This window comes from Condylura cristata, unplaced genomic scaffold (assembly GCF_000260355.1).
Source record: "Condylura cristata isolate star-nosed mole 26May11 unplaced genomic scaffold, ConCri1.0 scaffold00021, whole genome shotgun sequence".
In the NCBI taxonomy this organism is placed as follows: domain Eukaryota; kingdom Metazoa; phylum Chordata; class Mammalia; order Eulipotyphla; family Talpidae; genus Condylura; species Condylura cristata.
Genome location: NW_004567122.1, coordinates 26,459,552 through 26,477,916, shown reverse-complemented (window position 1 = coordinate 26,477,916; position 18,365 = coordinate 26,459,552). Strand labels below are relative to the sequence as shown.

The following is an 18,365-nucleotide window of genomic DNA, read 5'->3' as shown; positions in this document are numbered from 1 at the left end:
TCTTTCTTTCTTTCTTTCTTTCTTTCTTTCTTTCTTTCTTTCTTTCTTTCTTTCTTTCTTTCTTTCTTTCTTTCTTTCTTTCTTTCTTTCTTTAAGTTCTCTATGAGAATTTTCTTTCTTTTTTCCACTCCAAGTTGAAAAGAAAGGCTTTTCCTTCTCATCCCTTTGTCTTTCTCCTATGGTTGTCCCAACTTTACCCCATTTTTCTACTTCACTTTCTTCTTCCTATTTTGATGACATAAGCTTTTCATGACTCAGTTTCCAGGGGTTATGGAGTTGGATGTCCTGGGATAAAGTCCTATTTCATCAGGGTCAGCCATATGAGCACTGAAAAACTACATAAGCTGGACCTTAGTTTCCACACCTGCAAAATAACAGAAACACCAATAGCAGGTGTTTCATAGATTTGCCATGATGATGGGTTTGTTAGTTCCATAGGTCTCCACTCCTTCCCAGCTCCTTTGCTCAGTTTCCCCATTGCAAAAGAGCCTTCTCTTTTGCAGCTCACCTTATCATTTGCATCTAGTGTCATGATGTCAACTGTCACTTCTCTGCCACACTGCTATCCATACCTCCGCCCTGGACTTCCACATACAACACATGATCCAAGGCAAACTCAGCCAGGTCTCACCCCAGCCTGCCTCTAGCCTAAACTCCAGCCAGGTTCCAAAATAGCAGCAGTGACAATAGCATTGATAGACCACATGCTCGATGCTACTTCATCTGTCATGTAATTCCTGTGTGGGAAGTTCTACCTTCTTCATAGTCACTCTGCTCGAAATCCTGGATCACTTCTCTCTCTCCTGCTTGCCCCATTGGTTTGACATATCCTTGCCTCTTTAAACTGCCACTGCCCTGTTTCCAGGCCCGCTACACTGGCTCAGGCAATCCTGGCCTTTCATCTGGCTTGCAGCAGTAATCTCCAAATCAATCTCCCATCACTGTCATTCCCACCCCTCGACCCCTTCCCAAGGTCAAATCCATGTTCTCATTGCACAGGATTGTTCTGGTGTCCAAGACACTTCACTGAGTGCTGAGGAGCACCTGAGTGATCCTCTACTATGAAATCCCAGCTCTTCACAACTCACTGTGCATCTTCAGAAGCACCTGGCCCCACCTTGTATGTCTATGCTTATGTGCTCTGGCTGCCTTGCCCTGACACTGACTCTTTACTGATCCCTCTATCTGAAACACCTCTCCATTCCTATGTCTCCACTCCAAATCCTAGCCAGTGTTCAAAAATCTCATCAGATAGTAGTCATTTCCTCTCTGACACCTTCCTAATCTACAGAGGCAGTTTGAGGTTCCAGAGCCTTCCACTGGCTTTTCTCATTCTGCTACACAACTGATTCCTACCAGACTGGGTGCTTCCTGAAGGCAGGGCTTATGTCTCAGCTACCTCTGATTGTCTTGGGCTCTGAGCAGGGCCTCTGGAAGTGCTTATGCATGAATGAGTCTAAGAGTAACTTCAAACACTCAGCCCTCTGCCTCCAGTTGGCCTGGTGAAATTACCAGGATGGTCAGCACAGAGTTAATGCCCAATCCTCCTCCTGTCCCCCAAACTCTGGTCTCCTGTGGTGTCAAGGGCTTTGTGAGCTGCATGTCAATTAGGCTCTTAGTTAAAACACAGACCTGAAAGCTCTCAGATGGGGGAGGAGTGAATGTCATTGACCACTGGCCACCAGGATGTGACTTAGACCAGGCAGCAGAGGACTACAGCCCTGGCTCTCAGCTGACTTCTGAGACCACAGCCCTCGCTCCCAGCTTGGGCCCAGCAGGGTCCCCAGTGAGGCTTATGCCTACGCAAAGGACACTGATAACTTTAAGAGGGAGGGATTTTTCACAAGTGCTTTACTATCAAGGGTACATCCCCCTGAACTCAGGCCAACTCCTCTTCGCCTGCCAAGTGGCAGAGTCCCCATGGGAGAACCCGTTAAGTTGGAAGAGCTAACATGAGTGGTAACTCTTGTTTAGTATGCAACGGAAGTCAGTGCCAAATGGAAATTCCCTTTAAACTTCAGCAACCGTGATGTAATTTGGTAAAACACTGCTGTATAACAATTGCTCAATATGTACCAAGAATCTTAAAAATGATCCACTCATGAATCAGAGCCCACACATTTAGGGAAATAACCCTAAATGAAGGCAACTCTTTAGCAACAACTTTGCTGAGCACATCACTATTTTTAAAGGAGGAAAACAACCTAATGTGAAATCCTTAAGTTCAATAATATTATAGCTTACACTGATTTGGTGTTTTCCATGTGCCAGACATTTTGCTAAGTTGTTCACAAAATAACACTTGATCTCATTCCATCCCAGTTATCAAGCACTTTCTATTGTTAGACCTGCTTTGCAGATAAGTAAGCTGAGGCTTTGGCCATTGTAGGTGATTTGTATAAAGTCTCTTGGCTTTGATGGAGGTCGTATTAGAAGCAGATAGCTCAACTCCAGAAAATAAATCTTACCTCAATATGTGTGTGTGTTTCGTGGAATATTGTACATCTATTTTAAATATTATCTACCAATTGTAAATCATGTTTATGCTATTATAAAAACATGGAATAATTTTTCTTACAAAGTTGAATTAAAAAAACAGATATGAAAGTATCTATATGAGTAAATCTCTTAAAAGATTTAATTTACATATCTAGATAAAGAAAAAAAACATGTATGTTAACAGTGACTGTTCTGGGGTTGATGGATATTTGTCCATCTACACTCAGTGTTTCATGTTGCGTAGAGTTTCAACCATGGGTCACCATGAATTGACAATCGGGGGGGGACACACTGGCTCTATATTTCCAAGTTGCACCTCAACCTGACCTCTGACATACGACTGTGTGGGCAGTCTCTATGGTCCCTCATTTCCATTCAGAAAGTAGGCTGGCAGCTCCGGGGTAAAGCTAAAGGCATGAATAATCCCACAAGCCTGGCCTGGGGCTGCCTGACAGCAAGTCACCAAGCAGACTGGGCCTGACCCAGAGCAGAGGCCACAGCTTAGAGCCAACTGCAGCCCTCCAGCCCACACATCTACTGCTTTGGGCTGCATGGTGCCACGCTTGTCCGTGCTTGCTTTCACTTTTAATTGCATTACCTGACATTTTCCAACCCCACAGAAAAATCCAGCTTTCTGTTTTCTCTTAAAATTCAGTAGATCCAGGCTACATGGCAATAGTCAGCTGGAACAGAGTCACTGCTACCACTCAGACAGGAATGAAATATAGGTTAGGAGGGCTGTGGGTGTCAAGAAAAATGAAAAAGGGGACATTTTTCAGACACCTCTGCTCATTGATGTCACCTGTGGTTCCAATGAAGCTTTTCTTCTCTACCTCTACCTCAGAACCTCTGGCTCTATCTCAGTAACAAGAAAAAGAAAACCATGTCTTTTCTCATTTCTCTGGAAAGACTCTTGGCATGAAGTACTGTCTGGTGATCCTTTGCCTGCCTATGTAATATCTATAATCACTATTTTCTCCCAAGCAGCGCGGGGTGAGAGGTAAGGAAGAGTGGACTGCGCTGCGTAGCTGCCCAGAGCCACCGACTGGAACCCTCCGTTGGCACCTCTGGCCACGGCCCTCACTTGAACAACGTCATTTGGAGACTGGGCCCCAGCTCACTTCCCCCCTTAAACTGAAGCTGGTTTTATGCATGATGATCTTGTGCAAAAGCTCAAGTGTTAGGAAAGCTGTCACCGTTTCTGCTTCTAAAAAATCCCCAGTGGGCTCTGAGCCAGCCTGCCTGGGTTCCTAGACCAGCTCCACCTGCTATGATGACCTCAGGCAGGTGGCCTAAGGCAGGTTACAGGCCCTCTCTGAGCCTCAGCTTCCCCTTCATAAATGTGTAGGAAATGGGGTGTTGTGAAAATCAGACATACATGAAGCTCTTAGCATAGGGCCTGGCCCATGAACATGCAAGCTACTCAACCCCCAGCACTGTGCCCCCTCTGACTTAGCACAGGTCAGAGGTTTGCGGGCACACAGCTGAGATGGACTCTGCTATCTTGGTGTGTACCTTCCCTCCACTCTCTGCAGTAAATTGCCTTTGTCTGCACCTTCAGCTAAGCCTGTGGACCCAGGAGCTCATGAGTTAAAGCTCTGCAGGCCTAAGAAATGTTACCTATAGGATTCTCCCTTGGCTCTCATCAAGAGCCTTGACATACCTCCAAAAGACCAGTTTCCTGACACACTGAAAGGACAAAATAAACATGTTCATTTATCTATTGCTGCCTCAAGGTGCTTCCTTAAAAAATTGGTTTCTTTTGTCTCCATGGATGAACTGACAACCTGAGGCCTTGAGCATCTGCATGGGAACAGTGTCAGAGAATCACGTCCCTCTTGAGACACTGCTAGTGTCTCCTGCTGGGGAGAGGGCTGCAAAGGGCACCCTGGTCTCCATGAGCTTGCTACTCAGACAGCTCTAGAAGACAAGACCCTAAAATGGTCTGGACATCCAGAGGACAGTTTTGAAGAGTTGCTGCCCACGTGGGCAGGCTCCCATGGCCAAAAAAAGCAGGCACAGGTGACTACAGGACCCCCTGACTACACAGTCCTTACCTCTGTGTCTCCCATCCTCCCCTCCTCCCACTCTGCTCCAGAATCCTTCCTGACCCCCAGCCCAACTGAAAACCCACCCTCTCCCTACCACCAACCACATTTAGAGTGACCCAGTGCCTGTCTGGGGACAGAATACTACAAGAGGGAAGGAGAGAGTGCCTGGCATATAGCAGGTGCAAAGCTATTGTGTGTTGGGTGAATGAACAAAGCTAACAGCCAGAGCGCCTCACACTGATTAAATGAGAAGATGCTCACGTGGCACTTAACAACCAGCCCATGAAGAACACTTAACTTTGGCAGCTGCTAATGGTGACTGCTCACTCCCTAAAATTGGCTAGGTGATGCACAGTCTTCTTTGGGGTCCTTGGGTTTGGCCATCTCTGACTGCATCACCTCTTCCCAGTCTCCAAAGGTTTTTTGACACAAGCTATGCAACCTCTGTTGACAGACACGTTACAGATGGAGAGGACATGCTCTGAAAAATCAGACTTTCCACTGCTAACTTATGTTATGACCTCCCTTTTTTATATAATCGTAATATCAAAATATTCTGAGCAACTTTCAGCTTACAATTGGATTGCCTCAGCCGCATAAGGCCTGCCTGGCCCTGACAAGCAAGCACTGCACCAGGGTGAGAAATTCCTCTGAAGTCAAAAGTGACTTGACAACTGGCTGATCAATAAAAGCAAAAAGGCTGTTTCTGCAAAGTCTCTCTCACTGCAGGATGGAGGAAAACCCAAATCTTATCATTCTACTATCTCACCTAGCCTTCTATACAGCCTCAAACTTCCTACTGTCTGGCCTTTAAATGTGGAAATTCATCCAGGTTGCCTGTTTTAGAACTTGTCAGGTTTTTTACCTGCTACATTTCAAAGCAATCCACAAAAGTCTTCTGGCTGGTCTTTCAGGATTCTACTATCTAGTCTTTAGATAAGGAAATTCACCAATGTCTCCTATTCTGAGCAAATTATGCCTTCTACTGTCTAGACCTCAAGGGAACTCACTTAAAACCTTTTAGCAAGTTTCTTCAAAGAACTTTTCCAAAATTTGATTTGCAAGAAATTTCCTCTTCCTGCCTCTCAGGTAGAAAAAAACCCCACTAAGTAGTAGATAAGGTTTAAGGGACTTTATTTTAATTAATATTAGTCTTAAACTTTGAGCACCTATGTACCTGTTTTTAACCTTGATTGATTTTAGAAAGTTATAATCTCAAGTAAAGGTCAAAAGGACCCCAGACTATTCTTAGAAAAAAGGTGATTGTGATCTCAGCCCCTTTCGTATGCTAATGTCATCCCCCAGCCTGCTTGAAATGTATAAAATAAACCTCTGCTAAAGGCAGGGCAGGAAGATTTGCACCCAACTCCGACTCCCATGTCTTCCTCACTCCCCCTCCCCTTTACTCCCCAATTTTTAGAATATCACCTCGCCGACGTAGTTCCCACCTTGAGACCCTGTCTGTGTCAGCCTCTCAACAGCCTGAAATCGGGGTTGGTCCCCAACAGTTTTCACCTGCCTCCGGACTCCATGGAGCTCAGGTTTTAGCCTCTCAAGTTGGTTGGTCACTATTAAAGCACCCTCTGCAGGGAAGGTGGGGGCCGGTGAGGGCAAGAGAAGATGGAAGCTCACACTGTCAAGGTAGCTCACTGACTCATTGGCCTTGAAAGGCTTTCACATATCCCTTGGTATTCAGGCTGGCTGCACCCCACACTCCATGTACATATAAGTCCACCCCTCAGAAAAGGAGACTGAACAAAAGGCCTTCTTGCCTGAGGAGACAGAGTGAAATTACAGCCAAGAACCAACTCCCACATTATTGAAATCTGTCTTTTCAGACCCTAGGTTTGTCCTTCCACTAGAGGTGTGCTTTCTCCTCTGCACAGCCAGTAGCCAGTGCTTTCCAGATCATTCCATCTGCCTTCATTGAAAGCCTCCCAGGAAAGGGGATAAAATCCTCCTTTTCATCACAGCATAGGGGCAGGAGTGGCTACATGGAACCCTGAAAAGTTACAGCTAAAAATGCAAAAAAGTAAGATTTTCTGACTTTGCAAGAGCAATGCCAAGGGCAAGGAGCATGAAGTGAGGTGCCAGAAGGGCTCCTGCATGCCCAGAGCCAGTCCAGGTGTACCACCACCCATGGTCCTGCGCTGGCTATGTGGCAGACATTGCTAGGAGTCTGTGCTTTGGAGCAAGGCAGATGGTTTGAGACACTGGGCCCCTTGTTTGGTTTAATGTTCTACTGATGCCCTTTTAAAATTCTTAGTTTTTGAACAAGGAACCCTGCATGTTCATTTTTCACTGGGTACCTCAAATTATGTCACAGGTCTTCAATGACCAGTCCTTGATGAAATATCTTAATCTAAGGGAACCTCCGCTTTCTCACCTGTGAAGCAACAGTAATAACCACCCCAGCCTCACATAGGTCAAGGATGAACTCTGAGACCACATGCCGAGTTCACGCAGGATCAAGCAGAAGTAAGTACTGAACCAATGACAGTCCCTACGATGGACAAAATGATAATAACCACAGGCTGTTATGTGACAACAGACACCCAGCTCAACAAAGAGGATGCTGACAACTGTGTCCCAGATCCGAGAGACCAGGAAAGGGTCCCCAACCTTGGTCTCTTACCTCCCCGAAACGGCTGTGTTTGCATCTGCAGACGAATCTTGATTAAGTCCACGGGTGTGCCCAGCCCAACAGAGACCACGCCGGCCACAGAGCTGGCCAGAATCAGGTCAGACAGGGCACGGGTTGAACTGGCCTCAGGCTCCCTGCTGTGGTGCTGGCTGAGGAACCTCTCTGTGTTACTGAAGACCCCGAACACCACTGAGTTGTAGACAGCGATGCTGGCAAGGGGGAAGGACATGCCCTTGAAGAAGCCAAACACCTGTGGGAAACCCAGTAGAGGCAGCATGAGGGCCAGGCTGTGTGCAAGAGGGAGCCGAATCCACCCACACAACCCACCCCAGCTGCCCTCTTCAAGGGCTGGAGCCAAGACCCTGCCCTTGTGGGGTCTTCGGAAAAGATAAGGCACTATGCCTCTGAGACAATATGAACACCACGTGATGGGAGATTAGATGAATGCCTGGTAAGGGCCCGGCGTTCTTGGCCAGAGGAGAGTCAGCTTGCTCCGTGAGCAGTGATGGGATGGGCTGGCACCCACACTTGCCAACCAGTGTAGTGTTCTGGGGGTGGGGATCATTCAGATTGGAGCTGAGGGTGAAACTGTGGAGCCTGCAGGGTGGTGGGCTGCCAAGCACCACAAACATCCTCTTCTTTTGTCCCTTAAACAAAAGCCTGCTCAGACACTTCTTGCCAAGTGCCAGGCCCTGGGGGACAAGAATAAGGAAGAAATTCTTTTCACCACTACTGGGCTCACAGTCTGAGGCGGGGAGGGGGAAGGGACCTGGACAAACTGACAAGCAGTAAAATACAAGGAGCCAAACTTACAGGTGAGGCGGTAAGGAGAGTCCACCCTAAGGGGCACGGTAGATGGGTACCCTGGCCTTGGGTGTCTCCTGGCTGACTACAGGAGAGGGGCACGTCCAGGAGACAGGAGAAAAAGCTGAGGGGAGGTGCTAGAGGCTGAGGTGAGGGTCCTTGACTGCATTCTCAACATCACATATGCTCCAGTGAAAGCTGGAAAATTCTATAGGCCTTTGGAGAAGCCAGAGTAGCATGTGTATTCCAGCCCTGTGCCAGAGATGAGAAAGTTTCAGGAAGCTGTCTTACAAACTCCAGGTTGTCTGCGAACCTGCTAATCCAGACTGAAGCACATTCACTCTATTTGCTAAAGCATCCATTCACACACACTCACAATGCTGACACACACACACTCACACAGGCACTCCCACTCACACACACTCCCACATACACATACTCACACATACATGCACACGTGCACACATACACATGTTCCCACACACTCTCACACACTGACACACACTCACTCACACACACTCATACACACACAATCGCACATATACACACTTACACTCCCACATACACTCTCACACACTCACACAGCCACACACTCTCGCTCACATACACACATGCCCTGCTTGGGCGCTTCCTCAGCTATCTTGGGACAAAGCTTGGCCCTGGGCTGTTGCGTCTCCAAGGAACACCCATGGGCCAGGCAGGAGCCCCGGAGCCAGCACGGTGGCTGGCAGACACCATGGGGTGTGTGCCAAAAAAGACACACAACGGCTGTCTGTCAAGCACTGAGGAGTCGCGCATCACCAGGAACAGCTGGTCCTGGGTTCACAGTGCGCACCCAGACTTTAAAGCACTCCATCCAGAGAGTTGGAACGACACTCTGACACAGGCACACTGCAGCTCAGAAGCTCCAGGAGCAGAGAGGAGACTCCCAAGCCCCGGCTCCTCTGCTATGAGGAAGGCTGGCGGGCACGGAAGCCGCCGCAGGGTTACATTTCCAGTGATTCCAGGAAAAGCCTCTGGCTGCTCAGCATGGACTCTCACCACTTCTTACTCAACAATTCACTGATTCTGAATTTTAAAATTTACTTTCAATTCCCCAGCCGGGTCGCACACGCTACTTCTCGAAAAGAGCACTTGATGTGTCCAACTTTTCCCTTTGAAAGGAAAAATCTGTCTTCATCTTGAGTGACCTGTGCGCAAGCCAGTGCTATAGTCCGGAACCAGAAGCCCCAGCTCCCACTGCTCCGGATAAAGGGACGCCTGTGAGCACATGGTTGATGGCCACACGTTGGGCTTTGAGGAATTGACCAGACACCCTGTTTTTGCAGGGAATTTCCACACTGTGGTTCTAAATTCCTCCAATTTTCTCCAGAGAGTCAGCCACACAAAAACAGTTTTTTCCCGAGGAACATCAATCTAGGTGCCAGAGGTAAGTTTAGGGGACATGTAATGTTTGAGGTGTGGTGTGACAGGAGAAGGGAAACAACCAAAGTGATGGGCAGGACCCCTCCTGGTGTGCTGGTGTGACTGCTGTGGCCAGACAGGGCTTCACCCTATTTCAGGCAAGACCCAGGCAGCCCAGGGGAGGTTCCCGCCACCCTGAAGAGGCACTTACACTCTCCCTCGTGTACACAGTGCGGATGCAGTTGAGCGTGTTCCCATAGCCCACACCGGCCTGCAGGCGAGCCTGTGGAGAGAGGCAAGGACGTGAGGGCCCAGGCAGAGGTGCTGCACATCTCCATGGTGCCCGAGATGCCGAGCTTCTAGCAGCGAGGCCTAGAGAGGAGACCTGCCCAAAGTGACCTGACCAATAAGGGGCTTGGGTGTCAGGGCCTGCCAGACTCAGCCCCACCTTCACTGCCTCCCGCCATGTCCCGTACAGGCCTGCTACTGCAGCAGCTCTCCTGGGCCAAGAGAAGAACATAAACCAGTGTATTGCTGCAAAGAATGCTTGTTTGGCGGTACATGATCCCTGCCTCTTAAAAACCAAACACAGCTCTGTCCTATCTGCTGTCCATCATTCTGCCTAAATATTCCCAGAATGACCTGAGCTTCCCACCTTCAGACTGTTCATCTCTCCCCTGGATGATGGCCTAGTCCCAGCCTGGCCTCCATGCTTCTCACTCTCTCCTCCGCCTGTGTCTACACAACAGCCAGACCCATCTTTTCCAAACAATAATAAACCTCTTGACTGCCGTTTAAAGCTCCCCAGTGACTCCCTTTAACCTTCGAATAAATTCCACACTCTGGACCAGTCCCCAGGAGTTCCTCCTCACCCACACCCTTCACTTCCTCCACTCCCCAGTCCTCCATGCTCACCACATGGCATCCTCAGTACTTGGGGACATACATTCTTTCCCACTTCCAGAATATTTGGCCTGTTGTTTCTCTCTCCTAGCTTTCCTCCATGTTCCTCCTGTCTTTGGGGTCTGACTTTTGATCCTGTAAAGGAGTCATCTGTTTGTTCGCTTATTTAGCACTTATTAGGGTTCCGCTTCTAGGGCAAGGCTGTCTCTACTTCCCTCTCATCCCTGGTGCCTGGCTCAGCTCTGGTACACATTGGCTGAAAAGGGGCCACATGGCATCTCTTACTGAGGTTGGCTCTGGTGACCAGTGGACAGCAGTTAATAGAGACAGAGGGTCTGAGTAAGTCCACCAAAGTGCCCAGGACATCCCCCAACCTGGTCTCAGAGGGTTCCCCTCCTTTTGTGGCATGCAGCCTATAGTTCTCCATTAAAAGTCTCTCAGCACCCACAACGAGCTGTGGCTAATGGGAGGAAGCAGCAGAGTCACAAAAAGAGGAGACACAGACCCTGCACCCTAGAGCCCAGGCGTCACTGAGGAACTGAGACCGAGGCTGCAGCTAAGGCTTCACCCTAACAGTCTGGGCTGTAGGTTAGTTAGCAGGCCCTGAAGAACACCCACCACGAAAGTGATCTCTGGGGAGAGAATCATGGATGGTGTTCTACTGTGGTGAACTTTCTCTTCAGTTTTCAACTAGAGTAAGAGTTGTTTCCATTAGTGTTAGATTGTAAAATTTTAAAAAATAATAATATTATTATGCACACAAGTAACATGAGAACACATTCTCTACATAGAAAAATCTCCACAGTACACTTAAGACTAAAGCCTCCTTTGGCTCATTCCTCTCCCTCACCTCACCCCTCTCCTGAGCTTGCAAGCACAGCTATTAGAGTGGCTAATTCCTTTAAACAGGTTTATAAGCACAGATAGCCCTAGAAAATATGCCATGCTCTTAAGCTAAATGGTATCACACTACTCCCTAAGTGTTATTTTCATTATTAAAGAATTGTAATTATTGACTCACCCTACCAATATTTATTGAGTACATATTTTATAATGGTCACTATTCCCATCTCTGGGAATCTAGCAGCAAAGAACAAATTATCTGCCCTGATAGTACTTGAAGAGAATTTGGAAAAGACAATCAATAAAAAAATAATTCCCAAGTAAATACAAGATGGTAACTATGGAGAACAATAAAACAAGGACCAGAAAGAGGGGGTAGTAGGGAAGGAACAGTAAACATTATATTGGGTGGTGGGGAAGAGGCACTGGAAGATATAACAACAGCATGAGAAGTGAGTCTTCATGGCTATGATAAGCAGAAAGACAGAAGTTTCACTTGGGATGGTGGGGGGGGTCCCTCAGCGGGGTAAAGACACGGGCCGGAGAAGGTGCAGGCAAAGCCCTGTGCTCTCTCTGCCCCACTTCCACCTGGCATGAGGCTGCATACTCTCCCCCTGACCTCAAGTTGGTCAGAACTGCACGTGGGCAGTGAATCTACTATACCCGTGAGTCCCCAGAAGGGACAGTTGAGACGGTTGAATGGCTGGTCACTCAAGCAGATGGTCCATGGGGGAGCCCAACCCAAGCAGCTGATTCAGGGCTCAAAAGTTTTAGAGCTCTGGACCAAAGGTCGGCCCGCCACCTGGGTCTGGGGAATGCTGCCACAGCACAGCGAGCAGCACGCTCGGGGCTCCGGCGCTTCGATTATAACAGGAGCTGGCACTTAGTGTGCACCAACTGCATACTTGGGCGAGCACTGGGCATCTCACAGCACTTTTCCCACAAAACGAATCCATTTTGCAGATGAGTTAAGCTGACACTTGGGCCAATTTCGTATTGTTGCCATAAAGAGTTATTGAGTGGCTTAAAGCAATTTTAAATGTATTGTCTAAGAGTTCACTAGTTGGCCTACAGGTGTCTGCATTCTCATGAGAGACCCTAAATCAGGCACAAACCCTGACTGCACCTATGCCAGGAGCCAGGTGAGAACCCTGACATTAGCTCCAGGGCGCAGCGGGGGCAGCTGTCCCCACTGAGGAGGCGGAGGAGGCACTCAGACCCGGCTTCTTCTGGTTGGGCCCACGAGTCAGCCCTGGGGCCTCAGGCAGGCTCCCCCTTATCTTCCCACAGCCCAGCATGTGTGTGCTCATCACTCTGCCCTCAGTGCCATGGGGACAATGTTCATGACAGCCCTACAGGGAGGCTCAGGAAGGTAAAGGGCTGTGTCTAAGGTCACATAAGAGTAGTAGGGAGACTGGGACTAGACTCCAGATTATTCTGGTAAGCCCTTTTGCAGACCTTTCTCAGGGGATAGTGGATCCAGAGAAAATGTCAATAGAAGGAGGGAAGAATGTTTTGGGGGGAAAGCAGGCCCCTGGCATATTCCATGACTGGACCCAGTAGCAGGTCACATAAGCTGAGGTTGTCGGGCTGGAACCCTCCTCAGAGGTCCTCAGGTTGAGTTTTCAGAGAGAAAATAACTTTTCCACACTTGGCACCCAGAGGTGATGAGAAACTCCAGGGTCAGCCAACTGAAGAAGTCACTCAGGATGACTGCTGGCTTTTCCAGGGGTCCTCATTGTCCCCCAAAAGACAAATGTATGGCTATCATGTAAGTCAGAGCATTTTAAATATACTTCCAAACCTGACTGAAATCCAGTTAGACATTTATGTAGGATATGGTAAATAAGAAAACTCAATCAATATAGAATGGTGTTGATAAAATAGCAGCTACTGATTCTGAATGCTCGCTGGGTACTGGGAATGACACACACCAATGTACGTGTACCGAGCGGGCTAGGGATTTGGGCCCTATTTAACAGAGGCTGTACAAGCCAGAAATTATGAAAACAGGATACAGATCCGGAACCTGTGTGATTCTAAACCATGCTTTCTGGCTGTTTCCCAAATCACACTGTCCTAAACAAGTGTATCAAGTGAGCTTTTGATGCAGAAGTCTAGGAACAGGTAAGGTGAGTTTAGGGGAGGACGAGGAAAGCCAGAAACTACCTGGCTGCTCAGGGAGATGTAGAGAATGTCTCCATGAGTCTTCCAAGTCTCCTCAGGCCCAGTCCCTACAGAGGGACACAGCAGGGTCCCTGGACCGAGCCAAGGTACAGCCAGGATCGCCACTCATTCGGTAGGTGCTCCCACCAGCCATGCCAGCTAGGCCTGGCTGGGAACAGGGGTGTCAGAGGCTGCCAGATGCGAGGTGACTGGTCAGCCATGGATGGGGTGCTCAGCAGGCATCTCAGGGCCTCACTTGGTTCTGGGGAGCTTTGGGGAGGGCCTGGCATGGGCCTACCTCATGGAAGCCATGGTCCAGACTTGATAGGCTGGTCAGTCCACTTTGGGCACAGCCAGACCTTACTGCCCTCCTCTGTGGGTTCTGAGAGCCAGCACTTGGATATTTGTGTGTCTGGAAAAGGGAGGTGGCAGGACCCCAGTGCCCCTCACCCCCATCCCATTCTGCTCAGATTTCTCCCAGCATCCTACTCTAACCCTTGCTCACCTCTCCACATACACATTGGCCCTCTTTGTTTTTGTGAAAAGCATACTTCAGTCCTGTTTCCACTCTTCGGCCTCTGTGCTACTTGTCCCTCTGCCACAAGCACGCTGCCCCAGGTCCCTTGGATCACTTGGGTCTCATCTTAGCTGTCTCCACAGCAAAGAGGCCATCACTGACCTCAGAGATAGAAAAGTCATCACCTGTGTTCTTGTCTTCCCGGCACTCACCACTGGCTGCAAATGCCTGTGCATTGATTGCATTCTCTAATTATTGTCTGTCACCCCCCCCCCTCCAAAAAGCCATCACCACCAAGAGGCTCTATCCCTTAGATTGCCTCCCTCACTGCTGAATCTTCAGAGCCTAAGTTAGCCAGAGAATATGGCAGATCTGCTGGATGGCTCCCAATACCTGCCTCCCACCACTGCTTCTCTCAGGCTTCTGAGTAGATGACTGGTGTTGACGTTTTCCTGACAAACCAGATCCTGCATCCTTAAGAGTCTTGCTCCAAGAGATCACCTACTCACACAAGTAGGAAGCAGTGGTCTGCTTGCAGCAAATATACCCTCTTGTGGCAAAGGACCGCTGCTACCCCTACATGTCTGGCCCTAGGCTTGCATCTTGCCCTACAATGACAGTGTGATTGGGCCAGCCCTCCTGTCCTCAGAGGCCCTGCCACAGAACTCCTGGCCAGCTGAGCTTGCTTTTAATGCTTCGCAGTTCCACTCAGGCTTTTTGGAGCTGCAGGACTGAAGAATCCTATAGGTTCATACCTGCAGGGGCCTCTAGCAATGGCGTAAAGCCTTTCTGCAAGAAAGTGGCTCTGAGACCACCTTTCTTCATTCAGGAAACAACTGCTGGCTTCTGTTCTGTTCCAGGAGCTCTGAATGTGGAGAAGGTACTGGCCAGTGAGGCCGGCCAGCCCTGGAGCCAAGTTTGCTTTGGGTTTTAAGCCCCCATCCTGCCACACCCCAGTTCTGAGGTTTGCAGGAGGTTCCTGAACTTGCACCTCACTCTACCCCTAGGAAACAACAGCAAAATTAGACTAGCCCCAAGAGGGTAGGACTAAGCCTGTGACTCAGCACTCTGTCCAGCAACCAGCACAGACCCTGCCTTCCATCTCCCCTCAGCACTCCTCTCCCATTTAAAGTGTTCCTTCAACCATTTTGAATGGAATTTTCCATCCAAAAGAGAGCAAGCTTGGACTCTGGCCTAAGAGGGGACCCTGGGCAGGCATGGAAGAATACTGAGAAGAGAGGCAATTTTCAGCAGCCAATTGACACAGTACCCAAAAGTGTCCTCTCTGTGCAGGAGAGTTGATCTAGGCAGAGTTGATTTTGAAGTCAAGGTTGAGGAATAAGGATGTTCTCCTAGAGGGTGCTGGGTCTTGCTCACCACTGGGGAGAGAGGGTGTCCCTTTGCAGCATCTGATTCTTCACTGTGCTAGTTAGTTGTGAAATCTGAGGCAAAACCCTTCCCTCCCAGGTCTCAGCTTCCACATTTGTAGAACAAGAGCCTTGGAAGAGCCCATGTGAGCTAGCTCTGCTGTGCCAGAATCCTCACACTCCACATGCCTCACCAGTTGTTTCCGTTCTCGCCCTTTATCCAGAGTCCTCATGCAAGACATGAGGTCTATGAGGATAGATGCTGACTTCCCTTTCTTGCATCCTGACCCTTAGCTGCTGTCAGAAGCCAACCTGGCTACTCTGGCCTTTCCCAGGCAAAGTGCCCACCGTAGTGCCTTTGCTTATGCTGTTCCCTGCACATGGAGTGTCTTTCCCAATCACCTAAAACCCAAGCTTAAACTCTGGGTTCAGGTGTCATCTCGCACATGAAACCTTCTCTGGTTCCTTGAATCCAAAGGGACTGGCAGCATGATGCCAACCAGTGCTCAAGCTCCCCCACGCTCATGAAGACTGGAGGCAAAGAATGGTTGAGCCATCCCAAACCAGGCTTCCTGGTACCCCTCCTCATAAGTTGGCAAAAAGAGCCTTCCAGGCTGGAGATGCTCGGGGATCAGAAACAGCTGACACATGCCTAGGTGGCATCCTCACTCCAGGCTCCTTTCCAGGGTGTAAGGGCTAACAAGGCTACTGTACCTTGACCGTGTCCAGGGGGTGGCCGATGATGACACTGGCTGCACCTAGGGGTCAAGAAGAACACCTGGTCACTCAGTCCTTGCACTGCTAGCTAGTACCAGTGGACTCTTGGGGTGGGACAGAGGGCTGACACACTTATATGTACTCAGTCATTAGCTAGTGAGGGACCCCAATGTGCTGAGGAAGACAGAGTAAATAGACCAAAACCTGGATCCTGACTCAAGAAATGAGCACCCCAAGAAAGGAAGGTAAACTGGCCATCCACAGATCCCTTATCTTATATATAAAAATTAACCCAAAATAAATCAAACTCAAGCATAAGTGCCAAAACTATAAAACTCATATAACTCATATAACCATCAAAGACACATCAACATCGCTAATCATTAGGGAGATGCAAACTAAAATCATAATGAGATTCTCTTCACACCCCTGGGCTATAATAAAAAAAAGTTAAAAAAAAAAAAAAGGAAAACAGGTCCACCCTGGTGGTGCAGTGGGTTAAAGTGCAGCACTGCAAGCTAGCTGCCGCTGCTTCAGTCTGAGTTCGAGCCCTCCCTGGAGCTGACCCACATGGCACCGCAGACCTCTCCTGTCTCACCTGCTGCTCCCCTCAGCAGTGCACTTCCTCACCCTGCCTATTCTGCTCCCCACTCTGTCTCTGGTGAATCCTCACACCACCCCTGCAACTCTGGCCTGTACCCCAGTTCTGTATGCATAAATAAATAATCTTAAAAAAAAAAAAGGAAAACATGTTGGCAAGGACGTGGAGAAAATGGGACATTGTTCCAAAACCGTTGCTGGTGAAACCGTTTGACAGTTCCTCTAATCGGTGAACATAGAATTCCCATAAAACCCAGCAATTCTATCCCATGCACCCCCTCCCCAACTGAAAAAAGGCACTCAAGCAAGGACATGCACACACATGTTCATAGAAGCACTATTCACAAGAGCCCACTGGTGGAAATACCCTAAATGTCAATCCTGGAAAAATGGACAAACTGCTACCTTCATACCATGGAACATTATTAAACACAAATAATGGGGTGCTGATATATGTTGTGATGTGGATGAACATTTAAAACATTATACTAAGTGAAAGAGACCAGAGCACCCCGCTAAAAGTCATATTAGGTGACTTTATTTTTTTATTATTGTTTTTTATTTTTAATGATGAAACATTATTTTACAACCTCGTTTATTTTTTCACAGTATAGGATTTCTCCCCTTACATGTGGTTATGAGCGTTTTCCCACCACCAAGGCACACATGGTCCTCCACCACATCCATAGTGTTCTCCCCTCTGCCTCAGCCCCTAACCCCCCATTTTGGGAAGGGGCTGCATTGCCAAGCACCCAATTTCTGATGGTTTTCTTAGACGGGGCAAAAGGAGTATTTTAACTAAGTAAAACTCCTCAAAGTGCCTTCCATCCCGCCCCACCTATAGCTAGCAGCGATAAATCAAATGGAAAGAGATGGGAGAGGAAATGGATTCGACTCTTGCCCAAGCAAACCCACCCCAGACCGGGCAGAGGTTCCGAAGCTGTATGAAGGGACAAAAGCACCCAGAAGAGAGGCTTGGCTGTAACAGTGGCTGAAGGCAGGAAGGGTTCTTCCTGACAACTGGCACCCAAAGCCCAGCTCTTCCCTCTCTGCTCACAGTTCCGAAGGCTCCCCTCCTCCAGCTGGGGCGCCCCCTAGGGCCGCCCCGACAGCGAAGCCCGGCTCGCCATCCCACCACCGGGAGTTCCTCGCCCAGCGCTACCCTCAAACAAAGTTTCTCTCGAGTCACGTCCCCAAATTCAGGTGTGCACCCGGTCGCCAAAGGGTGTGCACGCGCCGAGAAGCTCCATTGGCCGTCAGCTTTGGCCAGCGGTTTAATCATTACTGGATCACGTTCTGCGGCTCCGAATTTCGAGACAAATCCGGAGCAGAGTTAATCGCTGTGAAGCCCGCGGAGGTTAGCACAGCAGCAGCCAGGGACTCGCTAGACTACCGCGCGCGGCAGGCGGCGCGCGCTCCGGGGCGCGCGTTGGGACTGTCTGGGCACCTAGCTCTCCGACCCGGCACGGGGTGTAAACTAGGCCCGCAGCGCTTGGTCGGGCTCGCTTGCTCTCTCCGTCCGGCCCGGGGGTTCCCTGTAAGCACACTCCCCTCTAAGGGTCCCCCGTAAATAGGGTCTCACCTCCGATCCAGCCCGCCGCAAAGTCTTCCAGCTGGAAGATGCCCATGGCTGGTGCCGAGGCGCCTTGCCCACTTGGAGTCGAATCAGTGCCCAGTCAGTGTCTGTGGGCCATGGACGGCGGAGGGGCGCGCGACCAAGGGGAGAAGAAAGTGGGAGCCCCGCAGTTCTAACTCCAAACCCAGTCTCCCGGTCACCGGCCCGCTCTCCTCTCAGAGCTGGCCGGCAGCTGACATCACGCCTCCAGCGGACTTTAAAGGCGCTGCACTCT

The 18,365-nt window shown here is 49.3% G+C and overlaps 1 protein-coding gene across 1 annotated transcript in view; it reads right to left on the bottom strand.

Annotated features, from left to right (window-relative positions):
- Positions 1-18,143, bottom strand: part of SLC25A48 (solute carrier family 25, member 48) — a 33,058-nt gene extending 14,915 nt beyond the window's left edge. The window contains exons 1-4 of the mRNA XM_004686746.1: positions 18,098-18,143; positions 15,913-15,956; positions 9,614-9,685; positions 7,186-7,444 (exon numbers count right to left, since the gene is read on the bottom strand). Of these exons, the coding sequence (XP_004686803.1) occupies positions 7,186-7,444; positions 9,614-9,685; positions 15,913-15,956; positions 18,098-18,143 (421 nt within the window). The remainder of the gene's footprint in view (positions 1-7,185; positions 7,445-9,613; positions 9,686-15,912; positions 15,957-18,097) is intronic.
- Between the last annotated feature and the right edge of the window lie 222 nt (positions 18,144-18,365).